This window comes from Diabrotica virgifera, chromosome 4 (genome assembly GCF_917563875.1).
Source record: "Diabrotica virgifera virgifera chromosome 4, PGI_DIABVI_V3a".
Taxonomy (NCBI): Eukaryota; Metazoa; Arthropoda; class Insecta; order Coleoptera; family Chrysomelidae; genus Diabrotica; species Diabrotica virgifera.
In genome coordinates this window covers 91,675,193-91,692,987 of record NC_065446.1, presented here as the reverse complement: position 1 = coordinate 91,692,987, position 17,795 = coordinate 91,675,193, and the positions used below count along the sequence as shown (strand labels likewise).

The 17,795-nt window shown below is 32.5% G+C and overlaps 1 protein-coding gene across 1 annotated transcript in view; it reads right to left on the bottom strand.

Moving 5' to 3' along the window:
• LOC114327238 (ATP-binding cassette sub-family D member 3) overlaps positions 1 to 17,795 on the bottom strand; it is a 172,537-nt gene that overhangs the window by 109,069 nt on the left and 45,673 nt on the right. Inside the window, exon 2 of the mRNA XM_028275783.2 lies at positions 17,128 to 17,367. Coding sequence (XP_028131584.1) covers positions 17,128 to 17,367 — 240 coding nt within the window. The remainder of the gene's footprint in view (positions 1 to 17,127; positions 17,368 to 17,795) is intronic.

Below are 17,795 nucleotides of genomic sequence, written 5' to 3'. Positions count from 1 at the left end.
CCCATAAAATTTTAATGGGGTGTAAAAATTCCTCTGTTACTTTTTCCCAAAATCGCCATTGAACCAAAGATGTTCCTGCCATGTTCCAAGAAAGCCACATGTCCATTTTCAATATAAAATCTCTAACAGTTTTCGATATATTGGAAAAAATCCATTTTTATTTTGTAACTTTAAAGGACTGTAACTTTTTGATGTGCATATTTGTACTGAGGTAAGTTAGGTTCAATTGAACTATTTTTGGCCCCAGAATATGTGATTAAATTTATAACCTACCTTTTTGTTACACCCCGTATAATTATTGTTCCGTTTAAGTTAAACAATTATGGCAATTATCTCAAGCATGACAAGCAATTAAATTTAAATTAAAAGTTGCAGATGTTGAGTTTTTACAAAAATGTAACAAAGATCAAGTGCAATGTCCATAATACACGGACTTCGCTCGTCACATTATATATTTTTAATTTGAAGAGAACAAAGAAAAAAGTCCTATACAAAATACCCATTTAGTAAAAACATTAATTAATTAAATATTTGCATATTAATTTTCAAAAAAACTTTTTTAAAGTTGCTAAATTGGATGTTTTTTTTGACGTTGAACTTCATATTTTAGAAAATAAGATTTCAATATTAACCACTTTAAATATCCCATCAAAAAACTTAAATAACGTTTTTTGCAAGCATTTTTTCGGAGAGGAAAAAATAAGAGAATAATAGTATCTAGACAAGGCGAAAAGCTAGAGTTCGTTCGAAAAAATATTCCCATGAAATTTTTTTACATAATCACTTTTATGAGATACCCTAGAACAGAGGTTCTCAATTTGTGGTACATGTGCCACTGGTGGTACATATCATTATTGGCGGTGGTACACAAAAGACAGAAAAAATTAAAATAGTAGTACTTAGTAAGTATTGATAATACAATTTAAAAATATAGGTGGTACCGAAAATAATAAAAATAACTGTAGGTGGTACATCACTCAAAAAGCTTGAGTCTAATTCAAATCCTTTTAACCACTTAAAGTCCTATGTTTTGGCTATCTGTGGGCTTTTCAACCAAATCGATTATGATGTATTTTGGGAATGGAGGAAAATGTAAAAAACGGTATTTTAACGTTTTCTACACTATAAAATTTGATCAAAAACTTGTTTTGAATCAAAATAAGTTGTTATAATGCCATATAATGACATTTTTGAGTCTCTTCTATTAAAATAGTATGTTTTCCATTGATACTTTGCTATAGAAAATGCAAATTTGTTTAAATGGATACCAACCAAATCACTGTAAAATTGCTTAAAATAACATTTTGAGAAAAAAAAAAGAAGAAGAAGAAGAATAATAAGAGGAAGAAGAAGAAGAAGAAGAAGAAGAAGAAGAAGAAGAAGAAGAAGAAGAAGAAGAAGAAGAAGAAAATTCGACCTTAAATGATTTATTTCTACATCCCGCAGATGCTAAATAGCGGAGATCCAAAAGTTTTTTTGATCCAAAATTGAGTGATTTGAAATGGAATCACCCGTTTACATTTAAGATTATCATAAAAAGTAAATACCTATCCCAAATAAATTTAATGTTGCAGTATATCTCCTGATTTTTTTGTGACCTTCGATATATAGTAATTAAAAATTTAAACATGTTTGCACTGATATTGATATTACGGAATATACTTTCAATTTGAATGAGCTGATAGCGATACTTTGAACTTTGGATAAATTTTAATATAATTCGGTGTCTGGCCTTGCTAATGTTTCATTATAAATGTGTACGGATGTAAAAAATGATGCAGCCAATGTGAGACTTTTGACCTTTCAATATTTCCATTTCGTTGTCAATATATACAGTGTGTAAAAGCCAAATGAAATAAATTCATTATTTCGTGAATGGGCGATTTTGGAAATAAATCCCGAAACAGGTCGATGTTTATTTTTGAATTATGATTTTTGACATATATATCATACTAGTGACGCCATCCATCTGACCGTGATGACGTAGTCCATGTATTTTGTTATTTTTCTTCTCTTATTTTTGTTATCTTCCATTCCTTTATGAAACCCATTCCAGAATTCTGGAACCCTGTACCAGCTTATACAGGTCTAGTGAGTGGGTGCCATATTCACATAGTTTCAAAAGTTATGCATTACCCCTCGTATTCACGATGTTTACGCTTTTATAAAGCAGTATCTTTATCACATATTTAATGGGCTTTTTTTTAAATATACCATTTTTGGTTTTTTATTTTATTGGATTACCATTACCCATTTAATTGACCTAGTTTTGCCAAGGTGTAAACATTTCAAAAATTTATTCTGGTGAAATTTTTGAAAACGTGATTAAAAATGAATCGTACTTGAATTTCTGAGTTGGAGCGTATAAGAATTATCGATTTAGTTGAAGAAGGCCATTCACAACGGTTCGTGGAGGAAAGAGTGGGTGTTTCTCAGAGTGATGTCTCACGGATATGAAATAGGTTCCTGGAGACAAAATCGATATGGAATAGAGCTCGGTCTGGTAGACCCCGAGTTACCAATGATCGACAGAATATATATATATATATATATATATATATATATATATATATATATATATATATATATATATATATATATATATATATATCAGAATTTCCATCCGTAGAAATTCTTCTTTGTCTGTACCAGACCTCCAAAGAAAATTCAGGCATGCTACAGGTGTCAGAGTATCGTTGTCTACAATAAGAAGAAGAATTTTAGACTTTAGGTTTGAGAAGTCGTTGACCAATAAAGGTTCCTCACCTACAACCTAGACATGTTTTGGACCGCCTCCAGTGGGCTCAAGAACACTTAGAGCTCCCCCACCCGTTTTGGAATTTTGTCCTTTTTCAGACGAGACCAGAATCTGTTTAAATAGTGATAACCGGCGAATTTGTGTGTGGAGAGACAACAAGAGCTTCACAACTAGCCACACACGAATTCGCCGGTTACCAATATTTAAACAGATTCTGGACTCGTCTAAAAAAAGCGCAAAATTCCAAAATTGTTGGGGGAGCTGTATGTGTTCTTGAGCCCACTGGAGGCGGTCCGTCTAGGTTGTAGCTGAGGAACTCTTATTGGTCGACGACTCCTCAAACCTGAGTCTAAAATTCTTCTTCTTATTGTAGCCAACGATACTCTTGTATATTCAAATGGGAAATAAGCCACAATTTTACCTAAAAATGATTTTATTAACGTTTCGACGCCCAAGTCGGGTGTCGTTGTCAAAATACAAAATAATACTATTTTAGTATAATAATAATAATATAATAATAATAATACAGTATTATTTTGTAAAAATGATTTTATTAACGTTTCGACGCCCAAGTCGGGTGTCGTTGTCAAAATACAAAATAATACTATTTTAGTATAATAATAATAATATAATAATAATAATACAGTATTATTTTGTATTTTGACAACGACACCCGACTTGGGCGTCGAAACGTTAATAAAATCATTTTTAGGTAAAATTGTGGCTTATTTCCCATTTGAATATACTTGATTATAAAAATGCCACAAGAAAATAGCTTCAAAACAACGATACTCTTGACTCCTGTAGCATGCCTGAATTCTCTTTGGAGGGCTGGTACAGACACAGAAGAATTTCTACAGATGGAAATTCTGATATAAATATTCTGTCGATCATTGGTAACTCGGGGTCTACCAGACCGAGCTCTATTCCGTATCGAGTTTGCCTCCAGGAACCTATTCCATATCCGTGAGACATCACTCTGAGAAACACCCATTCTTTCCGCAACGAACCGCTGTGAATGGCCTTCTTCAACTAAATCGATAATTCTTATCAAAATCCAACAATACAAAAATCCAACTCAAAAATTAAAGTACGGTTCATTTTTAATCACGTTTTAGAAAATTTCACCAGAATAAATTTTTCAAATGTTTACTCCTTGGCAAAACCAGGTCAATTAAATGGGTAATCAAATAAAATAAAAAACCAAAAATGGTCTCTTTTTATAATAAAAGGTCCATTAAAGATGTGATAAAGATACGGATTTATAAAAGCGTAAACATCGTGAATGCGAGGGGTGATGCATAACTTTTGAAACTCTGTGTATATTTTGAGTCACTTCGATGTCTCCGAAAAGTGTTTACAGCCGTCGATCCAATGATTCGCGGTCATGCAAGATATGGTTGACTGTTTCAGGTTCAGGCTCTCTGTTACATAAGTATCGTTCGCGTTAACGATTCCGTACTTGTCCAGGACAACTTCGCATGCGCACTTTAAAAATCGCATGCGCACTTTAAAAAAGAGAACGCTCTTTTTTAAAGTGCGCATGCGAAGTTGTCCTGGACAAGTACGGAATCGTTACCGCGAACGATACTATAGTCTGCAGCTCAAGTATCCATGAAACAGCTCCATTGTATGCAGGTGACCCTTAACTGGCGCATGCCCAGTGAGGAAACCTGTTATGACTCTCGAGCTGAGTTCTGCTTGTAGGCTAGGGTAATAAGATAAAAATATACCCTGTTTGTGACACTTCAGCAGCCAGGGTACTGAAGCGTTTTTCGACAGGTAATACCTATAGGAACAAATTATAACTATTTCCTGCGTAGGAGCTGGCGGCCATTTTTATTTTTTAAACAATTAACTGTCAAAAAATGGCATTTTCCTCTTTTTTCAAATCAACGGAAAACAGTGAAACTTATCATTTTTTTAGTACAAATATCTTCCGAGATTATGGAAAAAGCTTTAAAATGACGTATTACAAAGTTTGATATACTCATTTATTGTTAATATAATTTCGAAAAAAGGTCGAAATTGCAAAAAAAAATATTTTCTCAATAACTATTGTAAAAATTAGTGTACAGCTTTGAAATTTTTGTCAAATCAGGGTTCTTTGGTGCTTAATATGTGATAAAAATTTCATTCATTCAATTAGCGATTCATTCAATTATTTAAATTTTATTCGAATTATTTATCCCAGGGAGCATTTTTTTTGCAATAACATAAGTCAGAAAAAAATGACCTTAGAACCATTCCACAGGTGTCAAATGAAAGATCATGAGCTACATTTTGAACATGGTTTAAAAAAGTAAATAAAAAATGCATTTATTAGTAATAAATAATTATGCAAAAGTATCGTCAATTTTTCTTAATACACTTTTTAAATAACTTTTTCCAAAAAAGTAACTTTTTTACCCTGTTTTAAGTGCACAAGTGCCAAGCAATGTTATTCATATCATAATTGATAAAAAATTGTAATAAATATGTATAATTTCTTATATAACAAAATAAAAAGTTTATAAGGAAAGATTTACGATACTTTTGCATAATTATTTATTACTAATAAATGCATTTTTTATTCACTTTTTTTAAACCAAGTTGAAAATATAGCTTATGCTCTTTCATTTTACACCTGTGGGATGGTTCTAACGTGATTTTCTTCTGACTTATGTTATTGAAAAAAAAAATGCTCTCTGGGATAAACAATTTGAATAAAATTTAAACAATGGAATGAATCGCTTTGAAATTTGTATCACATATTAAGCACCAAAGAACCCTTATTTGACAAAAATTTCAAAGGTGTACACTAATTTTTACAACAGTTATTGCGAAAATAATTTTTTTTTTGCAATTCCGACCTTTTTTCGCAATTATATTAACAATAAATGAGTATATCAAACTTTGTAATACGTCATTTTAAAGCTTTTTCCATAACCTCGAAGATATTTGTACTAAAAAAACCATAAGTTTTCCTGTTTTCCATTGATTGTTTATAAATAAAAATGGCCGCCAGATCCTACGCAGGAAATAGTTACAATTTGCTCTTATAGGTATTACCTGTCGAAAAAACGCTTCAGTACCCTGGCTGTTCAAGTGTCATGGAAAAATCCTTATTACCCTGGACTATTGTTTTCAGCAGTAACTCAGCCCTACTAGCACATGTCCGTCCGATATACATCTTGCCATGTATTTGACCGGGTATACCCTCCCCGTGTGAGTTGTGTTGGCTTCGGATCCAGGCTTTTTTACGTTCGCGGACGGTGCTATTTGGCACTCCCACGGCCGGCTCTGGATCTAGGTATTTTGTAGCTGATGCTCTTCTGGCAAGTGTATCTGGAACCCATACCAGTATAATACTGTTATGTTGCGCCCGTCTGTCAAGTTCTTGTCGACATTCCCACACTAGCCAAGAGTTCACCTTAGGGCTTATAAGAGCCGCCCAATGGCTACTTGGCTAGCTATGCATATGTTAACTCGCTGCAGTTCGAAGGTACTCAAGTTGTTTTCTCTTGCACACTGCAAGATTGCAAAAATCTCTGCCTGAAATACAGAGGTATATTCTCCCAGTGGAATAGAAATGTTGAATTTTTAATTTTTAACTTAAATTGGGAAGGGGGGAATTTCCAATGAAATGCCAACCAAAAGACATAAAAAAACCTGCTAGATCCATGTTTTAAAATTTTGTCAGGATTCTAAAAAAACATTAAAAATGTCAATTTTCCAAAAAGTATCCGGCATTTCTCAATCAAAGGAGCATCAATAAATATCATAAAATTGCACACTAATTTGTAATTTTTCTGCATGCCCCTTACATCTTCAGAAATTTGTACTTTAATTGGGATTTAGTAAAACGAAAAATTGAGGATTTAGCAGGTTTTGATTCTGATGAGCTCAAATAATAACTTATATTTTAGTAACTAGCGGGTTTATTGGGTTGAATTTGTCTGTTTATGATTTAAGTTTCATGAATTTTGGATCTACTTGGGGAGGGTTTTCCCTGTTTCCTCCCGAAGATCCGTCACTGATTCTTTATGGTAGATAGTTTGTGTTCTAGACATTGTAACGGGGAACGCCTCATTTAATTTTGAGTTAATAATACTTTGAGAACAAATGAATATTAATAAATATTTACTTTTTGATAAATTCGCTCGGACCATTCCGATGGAGCTTGTCCCCTCGAGTATCTAGGGTACACCACCAGTGTTGGCGGTAGAAATTTTAGTAAGTTGGTTAATTCATACAATGATAAAAAATCCAACACAACATCGTTAGACCACTCGATAGTAAAATTACGACGCCACTGACCGTACCAGCCACTAGCCGAGTCGGAAGGGATGGAGGGATACGTACCTACTCTGTATCAGCTTCCGACTTCCTTTGAGCCGTGTTCATTTACCGACAAATGATGAGAGATCTCACACCGATCCACGCCGGCCATAAATGAGGGTTCGCTCCTAACCCAAGGATCGTAAATCACAAATTTTGAGGGAAATAACGCTGTTGTTGACTAACTCCCGTGTTTAGTTTTTTTCTTTTTCTATTATATATTTTCTATTTCTCTTGGTGCGCCACGCCACGTTCCATGGGATCCCAGCATTAGAAAGCACCCAAAAAAGAGTGAAATTTCTATTTTGAAAAAGTTTACAGGAAAAGATACAAATCCTACGATATTCTGTAGAAATTAAAAAACAATTATTATGGTTTTTTGTTGGAAACATTTTTAATAACCATTTCATGTAATCGTAATTAATCCGTTTATTAATTAATTAATTAATTTAATATGTGTTTTAATTTTTTGCTGTTTTCTAGACTCCCATGAATCTTTTTAACCAACGTTTATTGTTTTATATTGTAATTTATGCTATCGTTTTGTGAATATCACTGTTAAAAAAAAACTGGAAATAACGACCGATGCCTAAATTGGTTTCGTCCATTAATACTGAATCAATTATTACGAGTGAACGTTTTCGTTATTTAATCTGTAAAAGAATAAGAACAAAAATGATTTCTAATTCTAGAAAAAAATTATCATTAACACAACTTTCGAATAGTAATAATGAATTATAGTTGGTTATTATTTTACTTAAAATTATTTCATAATTATTATTATTATTACACGATTATCGTAGAAAACGTAAACCTCATCTTTGAGTAATAGCCATCATTATTATCACGTAGTAGAACATAATTCTATATACTATTATAAGGATGCAGTGGCGTAACTATAGGGCGGCAGGACTGGCATACTGCCACGAGCCCCCAGCCCTACCAGGTCTCAAGCTCAGAAGTGGCCTAACATTTTTAACAAAATTGCCAAAATATCGCAAACAACATTCGAAAATTTTGTCTTTAAGGTCAAAATCTCGGCCCAATGAAATGCATCCATTTATGTCTAATCCTGAGAAAACTAATAAGTATACGCTATAGGGGTGAAAACGAAGGCAAAATTTAGTGTACTTTTTAACATCAAATATCTCATTCAAAAGAAACTTTTTGTTTATTTTAAGGGACTTTCAGCCCTCGATAATAATGCATGCTTTCATTCTGTGCTTAAATTTTTCAAAAATACTTATTAATTTTTTCAAACGAAAAAAAAAATAAATACATTTCATTGGTCAGAAATTTTTATACTGCTGCCACTCAGTAATTTCTTTATAGTTTCTTTATAGAACTTGGTTTTTTTTAGTTCATGCTATAGTTACTTTGGTCTGTTTTTAAACCAAGAGGACTAATCCAAATTTACCGCGACGTAATGCTTGTTTGTAATTAATCCAACATGCATGAGGCAAGTTATGAAATTTTGACGTTAAGGTGATACAGTAGCGATCAACAGGTAGCCAAAACGCGTTCCAAGATTGCGGCTGTAATTTTGAATATTTTTTCGAGATATTTGGCACACGTATTCGTAATATAATAAAGAATGGCGGTACAGAGCCCAATTTGAAAAATATATTAATATGTGGAAATTACTCTGTAATTAAATACAATATTAAAAAAACGAGCCTGTACCGCCATTAAGAAGAACAAAAAAATACACTTTCTTCAAATAAACTTTTTTATCCGATGCCTAGATTTTGTGTCATTTTGGAACTATGTACTAATGAAATAAAAAATTTTAGTAGTTCCAAAATGACACAAAATCTAGGCATCGGATAAAAAAGTTTATTTGAAGAAAGTGTATTTTTTTTGTTCTTCTTAATGGCGGTACAGGCTCGTTTTTTTTAATATTGTATTTAATTACAGAGTAATTTCCACATATTAATATATTTTTCAAATTGGGCTCTGTACCGCCATTCTTTATTATATTACGAATACGTGTGCCAAATATCTCGAAAAAATATTCAAAATTACAGCCGCAATCTTGGAACGCCTTTTAGCTACCTGTTGATCGCTACTGTTTCCTCTTAATGACATTTATGAAATTTTTACACTACTGGCATTTCATAGGTTACTTAAGTTATATCGTCGATTTTTGAAGTTATACTTCTTTAGGCGCGATGAGAGTGAAATTTAATATGCGCGAATTCATCAAAAACCTTGTTCCCCGGCGCAGACGCATTATACCTTTGCTCTGATTGGGTGTTCAATGACAATAATAATTGTTCAATATGGAGGTTATAATAAACAAATATTATATATTAGTTTTTATTGTTGTGAGGACACAGACAAAAGCAAGTTTATAATTGTAGTAACTTTTTAAATAGTTTTTAAAAGCAACAGGTACGTACTTAATTGTAAATGTTTCAGTATTGTAATAAAAAATTACATAGGTATGTACTTACCTATTTGGAAAATGTATGTACCTACTAGTAGGTAATGTTTTGATTTACATAATTTGATTATCAACAAAATTTCTACCACTCTTCATATAATATACCTATTGTTTTCTTACTTCATGTTTTGTTGTATTTTAATTCCCTTTGTGAACACACACACACACAAAAATCAAACTAATTTGATTAAATTCAGAACTGTCAAACAGTAAAACGTTCAGTCAGCCTACCTCCCCACATGACAAGTACGTGTAAGTGGTCAAGTCGGGTGACGGGTGTGTGTAAGTGGATTTCAAGTCTAAGCACGCGGGTTCGAATCCCAATGCAAGTTTTTATTTTTTTATTTTTTTTATATATTTTATGATTGTGAATATATTTGTTATATAAATTTTTCAGAAAATGCGTATTTAGTTAAAATTTTTGCCAACAATTATTGTTCAGAAATCATTTCTTTGGTGCATTTTTCAATACGTTTGTGTGTGTTTTATTCTTTTATTTTTTTAATTTTTGGTATTGCTTTAATAAAAATGTTTGGAAAGTAGTAAGTATTAAAATTAGTTTAATATTTAAATAAAATATAAATAAACTGTTTAAAGTACTACTAATTTCGTTGGAATCATATAGAAGTATAACTTCTTACGTGCGTACAAAGTACACACACATTCTTTTTTGTGTTTTTTTGCGTTATTCCTTTAATATTTAGATTTTTAGTCTACTTTTATAATGAAAAACGGTAGTTGTTTTTAGAACTCTTTAGCGACGTAATATTATATTTATGGATTACCGTCGAATGCCGACATGATCAACCAAAAAAGAAGATGTATTTGGTGATTTTTCTATGTGACCTTCTTGGGTGTGAATCTGTTTTTTTTTAATTTACTCCTCCTGCTTTAAAAATAAACTATAGTATACTAAACAGACATCTCTGTGAGTTTTGCATGGTCACCCTCAATTTTGGGACAGTCACAAGAAATCCGTGATTTTGAATTTATAATATTTGAAAATTATTAAGAATTTTTTTTGCATATTTTAAGAGTGCATTTATTAAGCCAAAACAATGTAGAACCTTATATGTATACCATAAAAGTCACACAACACAATTCAAAATAAATAGTTTTTTTCGAAATTGACACATGCTAAAGACCCCTTAATTCACTGTTCACTGTCGGATCCATCGTTACGCCATTGTATCAGTTAATATTGTGTTTAATCGCTATAGTTTTTATGGTCAGTATTCACATTTACGTATTTTCCATATCATTAATAAACATTCATTGTGTCGTACACACTAGACTACAGACGTAACAAAGAACAAAAGCCATACATTGAATACAATAGTTTTTACATTATGTTTAATGTGTTTTAATTTATGTATTATTTTTATCCTCTTCGCTAACTACATTATACTCAAATAGGTCGGTACACAAATTAGTCTATTCCAAATAATAGTAATAGAAAAACATTCCCATAGTTTACTGTAAAAGGATAAATTTTTTATTGTTTGTTTGGTTTTATATAACTTGTTCTTCACAGAATAAGCAATCTTTCAGAAATCCCCAAAAACAAAAATCCATTGGATTAAGATCTGGACAGCGCGGTGCTCATTCAATTGGTACATCGGGCCCGCTTCCTATCCAACGTGCTGTTGGAGCATTATCTCTGTTATTTCCACAGAATAAGCAATCTTTCATAAATCCCCAAAAACAAAAATCCATTGGATTAAAATCTGGACCGCCCGGTGACCATTCAATTGGTTCATCAAGCCCGCTTCCTATCTAATTTGCCGTTGCGTTGGAGAATTCTCTCTGTTGTCGCAAAATTCCCTAACCCTGTTGCTATAATAGTGTGAAGCAACATTCTGCAAAAACCACATATTTTGTCTGATAATATTTATCTCGGTTTAAATTCCTGGAGTAATAAATACTGGATCTGCTAAATAATTTAATGCTAATTAAAACAAGAGAATCTAAAAATAAACAAAGAAAACCCAATGGAAGCAAAAACAAAAATATAGCTAATAACTTGGCAGATATTAGAATAAATGGAGACATGGTGTAGACTAGTGTAGATAGTACAAGCATACAAGTATTTAGGCTGATGGGTGAATGAAAAATGGGACTTATCATAAGAAATCAAATACGGAATAGAACAAGCAAGAACATCATTATTAGGAAAATGCAAAAGGTACTAACCAACTGAGAGCTAAAAAGTAGGCTAGGAATACGCTTAAAGTTGTTCTGAAGCTATTTCCTTGTGGCATTTTTATGATTAATTATTTATATGGGAAATAATTATAAGGAATACGCTTATTACGCTGCTATGTGTGCTACTTTGTTCTATGGAATCGAAGCAGGGACCCTCACGGAAACAACGTGCAAGATGATTGAGGCTTTTGAAATGTGGGTTTACCGAGAATATGGGGGATATCGTGGATGAACAGAGTAATAAACCAAGAGTAACGCAACGGCTAAACAAAGAACGAGAAGTACCTCCTGATTATTATAAAAAAAAGAAAACTAGAGTACTTTGCCCACGTGATAAGAAATTCGGAATATGAAATGCTACATGTAATTATCCAAGGACAGATAGAGGTAAAGTGCGGCCCAGACACAGAAAAACATCCTGGCTTATTAGGTTAAATGCCATATTTAAGTATAAGTATAGAATGCATTGTAAACTGACAACTTATTGTTTAGACGACAGGGTCGGTTGGGGCATATTGGATTAAATAGACGGGGACAGATTGGTACAGTGTATCAAACTGACCCTCAAGCAAAATTGTGGATTTTTCTACCCGGTACAGGATGATATTAGCTCTAGGTATACTTAAACGCGACATTGTAGCTAAACTGCCATATCCCAATGAAGTGCCAGGGAGTACCAGAAGGCTGGCATCTTATATTAAACTTTTCTGTTTCGTTTATGAACTGCTTTATAAACTTTGTGCTGTTTTATGAAAATCATAAATAACTTTATCAAAAAGCTTCAGACTATTTGTTCCAAACTGCCCCACCATGAGGCACATTGGGAAAATGATGTATGTAATTTTATATCAATTTTTTTCAAAAACTGTTTAAAAATTTATACTTAATTCAAAAAAAATAATATCGTTAAACATCATACTAACTATTTCCATATTACCTAGCTGGGCTAGAGTTGCACAAGTTTGACTTGAATGTTTGAACTTGACTTGAGTTTGACTTAATTTCAAGTCAAACTCAAGTCAATCCTTCTGACAAATATTTCAAGTCAAGTCAAACTGGTCAATCGTACAGGTTTGAAAATTCAAACCGTTTGTCAAACTAGTTTGAAAGAGTTTGAATAATAATTTATTTAGTAGATATACTTTTTTGTCGAGATAGGCATGTTAGTTGCCAATTAAGATAAGAAAATTAATAATACAATGAGTGCCGCATAAAAGTCAAAATTTTAAATGTGTTTTAATTTAAAACTTTTAAACGCAGATATTTATTTTTTTCGAATCCTGAGAAAACTAATAAGTATTTTTGAAAAATTTAAACGCAGAATGAAAGATTGCGTTATTACCGAGGGCCGAAAGTCTCTTAGAATAAATAAAAAGTTTGTTTTGAATGAAATATTTGCAATTAATAAAAACACAAAATTTTCCTTTTTATGTTCACCCCTGTAACTTATTAAAATAAATATTATAGAAGTTTTCAGGGATGTTCGTCCCTCAGAAATAATGTAATCTTTCATGCTGCGTTTAAATTTTTTTTTAAATTCTTATTAGTTTTCTCAGGATTTGAAAAAAATTAATACATTTAAAACACATTGAACATTTTGATAAGCGACATGTTACGCCTATGCCCTTAAGGGTTACAATAAAATAAGACTAAGGGTTACAATAAAATAAGACTATTTGGTTTTTCAATGGACAGCTCAAAATAAACTTATTTGGAATTTTTATGACTTTCTTTTATTAAAAAAGGCATTTATTTATCTTAGGGCCAGTTCGAAGAAACATGTGGTACCAAGCTGCTAGTTCACTCGAAAATATGTACCACAATACAAAAGTTAGTATTGCCAGAAAAGAGTGGTCGTTGTTCTCTGGTATTGCTGTATATTCGTTGGTATTTCTTTAAAATTCAAAACTATCCATAGTTATTAGACCTAGATCCCGCGTACCAAAAAAAAGTTGATTAATAGCAAGCTGAAAATTTGTTAATAGCTTAACGGTGTCTAGTCGGACAAACTTTGATGTACGGGAACACTGGAACAGGGAAAGTTTTAATTGTGGAACAGTTTAAAAATTTGGAACGTCAGATTACGAAAACGTCCCATGTATTTTGTCGGTCAGAACATCCAATTGATTTGTTACCCTTTCATTAAACCCTCATGCAAAAATCAGACTGCTATTACTAACCAACATGATTCCTGTCATTAGACATGTTCTTCGTGTTCCACTCATTAAAATGCCCAGTTGTTGATAAACACCAGTCTGATTTTTGCATGAGAGTTTAATGAAATGGTAACAAATCAATTGGAAGTTCTGTCCGACAAAATAAATGGAACGTTTACGTAGTCTGATATTCCAAATTTTTAACCTTTTCCACAATTAAAACTTCTTCTGTTCCAGTGTTCCCATACATCAAAGTTTGTCTGACTAGACACCGTTAAGCTATTAACGAATTTTCAGCTTGCTATTAATCAATTTTTTTTGGTACGCGGGATCCAGGTCTATATGGTTTTATATCTACAATTTAAATTTTTTTCGGATACAGACAGGCTACAAAATGTTGGGTTTAAATTTAAAAAAAATTAATGTATAAATAATATGCATTAAACTTTCTTAATAATTATCCTAACTGGCGCGTTTATTGGGTTTTATTTGTCTGTCTGCGGTTTAAATATCGTATCAGCCAATACATTTCTATGTTTATTGAAATTTGTCAAAAAAATGTTTTTGGACCTTGTTGGGAGGGGGGGAATTTCCCCTACCCCTCCCCCACCCCCGTTGATCCGCCAGTGAACAAATAAAGGCGTAGGCGGTCCCATTTAAAATTGAAAATAAACACGTTGCGTAATATTCAAAATTTTCAAACTGTTTGAAGATGTTTGAATTCAAGTCAAACCTAAAGATATCGAAATCAAGTCAAGTCAAACTTTTTTATACAAAAAGTTTGATTTTCAAGTCAAGTCAAGTTTGTTGAATAAAATCAAACTAGTTTGACTTGATGCACCTCTAAGCTGGGCTTGCTAATAAAAAAATATAAGCTCTCGATAAAAAGTGTACCAAACCACCCCACCCTGGTATAATTTACGACCAATATTTTTGTCGCACCCTGTATGTAATGTTCCTTTAACGTTTTACTGTACTTCAGTGTTTATAATACGCAATAAGCCAATATAAAATGTTTTAATGACAATCTCTTTATACCTATTTGTTTTTATTTTTTTATGTTGAAAGGGAAGTCAATAGTAATTGTAATATAAACAAAAAAAACGTCCTGTATATCATTTTTATAATTAAATTGTACATTTTCGTGCGATTAACAAATAATATGGGATTGGATACCTTTAACGTCAAGGACAAATGAGATTAAAAATGAGTGAACGTGGCCATTAAATTGATAACCCAAAATTAATTTATGCAAAAGAATACAATATGAAAATCCTTCAGAAAAAAAAATAAAAATGAAATTAATCTCTATATTTATATAAAAATAAATGTTTGTCTGTATGTCCCTTATACAATCTTAAACTATGCATTTGATCACGTGATGATCTTAAGCAAAGTTGTACATTGTACATGAACCTGGGAAGGTTTCTGAGTTGGTACGACCAACCTAAGTGATAAGGGGAGTTGCCCCCCGATATGTTTTTTTGTTTTTTTTTTAAACTGTTTTTTCTTTTTTTATGATGTAGAACCAAAAAATATATTTTCACTTTTCTATCACCAACGGTTATTTTTTAATAGAAATCTAAATATTTACCTCTTCTATATAAAATAAAAAAATAGTGTGTGTGTGTGTGTGTGTACTGTGTAGGTACGCGCGTAAGAAGTTATACTTCTATTACATAATATATGATTTCATCGAAATAAAATTCTTTAAACAGTTTATTTTTATTTTATTTAAATATTTAACTAATTTTAATAATTACCAATTTCCAAAAAAACAGCAATTGTCCGCATTTGAACCAGGGACCTCTCGATCTGTAGTCGAATGCTCTATCAATAATCCACCACCTCACTGTTTATACGGTTTCTCGGACATTACGACAAATCACGGTAACAAATAGACAAAGTGAAGTATAAATATAAAAATGTTTTAATAATACGTATTATCTTACTCCCGAGGAAGAAAAGTCCAGACACAAAAATTATAATAAATATATTTAATAAAAGCACTAATATATTCTTTCCACACCTTTTTTGGACTGATACATACATAACTTTAAGATTTAGCAACGAACTTCATACTGTCTGTGTGCGCATGCGCGCAGAATAATAAAAATTCACTCCCAATCGCGCCTAAAGAAGTATAACTTGATAACAAAAATGAATATTTGTCTGTATGTATCTTATAGAATCGTAAACTATGAATTTAATCAAGTTATGATCTTAAACAAAGTTGTTGTGCATAAATCCGGAAAGGTTTATGAGTTGGTACGACGAACCTAAGTGATAAGGAGGGTTGCGGCCCCCCCCCCCCCAAATATTTTTTTATTTATTTTTGACAAATTTTTTATTCTTAATTTATGATGTAGAACCAATATACATACAACCCTTTATTTTCACATTTCTATCCTCAACCGTTGCTTTTTAATAGCGATTTTTAGTTATTTAACTTTTAAACGTTATTTAGTTCTAAGGCGGCACGAAGTTCGCCGGGTCTGCTAGTATTAAATAAAACAAACATACCAACACCAAGGGAAACAGACAGCCTCAGCCCATTTCTGTTCAATATGCTAATGGATTAAATAATAGAAGATGTGGAATCGCTACAACTAGGATACAGACTCGGTCACAGTAGAATCGGTACATGTAGTGTGCTATGCGGACGATGCAGCCTTGATTGCAGAGGATGAGAATTACCTACAAAGACAACTTTATCGATTCTACCAAGCATTTAGACAATTCAACATGAACATATCCACGCAGAAAACAAAATGCATTACCATTGCGAAAGATCCAATATTATGCAAGCTTGTGGTAGAGGGGAAACCCATAGGACAGTTAAACCAGTTCAAATATCTAGGTGACCTAGGTGTAGATTTTTCAAGTTATCATGACCCAGCCAGAGACCTAGGACAAATAAATAAGGCCGCTGTCATGTCCGGATGTTTGAGAGATGTGACAAGAATAACCTATATTTATAAATATGGTAATGGACAGCAAAGTTAGAATTTATAAAATTTGCATCAGACCTGTTATGACCTACGGCATTGAATCAAGAGAAGACACCAATAAAACCAAAAGCATGCTTTTGGAAACCAGCTGGTAAGCGTTCACTGGCGACCACCAAAAAGATGGAGAGATAGCTGGCAGTCTACCTCTCAAGAAATACTTCAACGTTAGAATTAACAGATCTACAACAAGTATTAAAAGAAGAATATTAAATAAAAGTGTAAAAAACTTACCTTTCGATTTTAGTACCATGATTGATCAGCCACAAATCGCACATAGATCGGGATACTAAACTTAAGGCGATTAAGAAGAATAAGCCACTTTCTTGGCTGGTCCATCCTGGGCAGGCGATTCCAAATAGTTGCGATAATTGGGAGAAGAATTTCTTGTCTACTTGTGCTTTGATTTTAGTTTCTCCTTTTTCCGATATTAAATATTTCACCTCTTCTTCTACGGCTTTTTGTACTTTTTTCCTGGAATAAAAAACAATACTTTAGATTTTAGACCAATGGGCTCCAATACAATAGTGATATACAACGTATACAAGTGATACAAGTATTACACGAACCTACAAAAGAAATGTGGAGACAGAAATCAACCCATAGTGATGGAATATCGGATTACTTCTAAGTACTCAAGAACAGAGGTATCTTTGGTATCTAGATGTCTCTGTTCATAAATTATCAATCAAGAATCAAAAGCGGAGATATTTGGTTTGAAATACTGTACGGTACCATTTATGTAGAAAGATGAAATATAGTAGAAGGAAGAAATATCAAATTACAGCGATTGGTGCAGAAAGGAAAGATAGAAAGAAGTACCATTTCTTTTCGTAGCACTACATCCTAGGGTAGATCTTGGCTGACTGTACAACCTGCTTCCATCTCAAACGGTCGTCCAT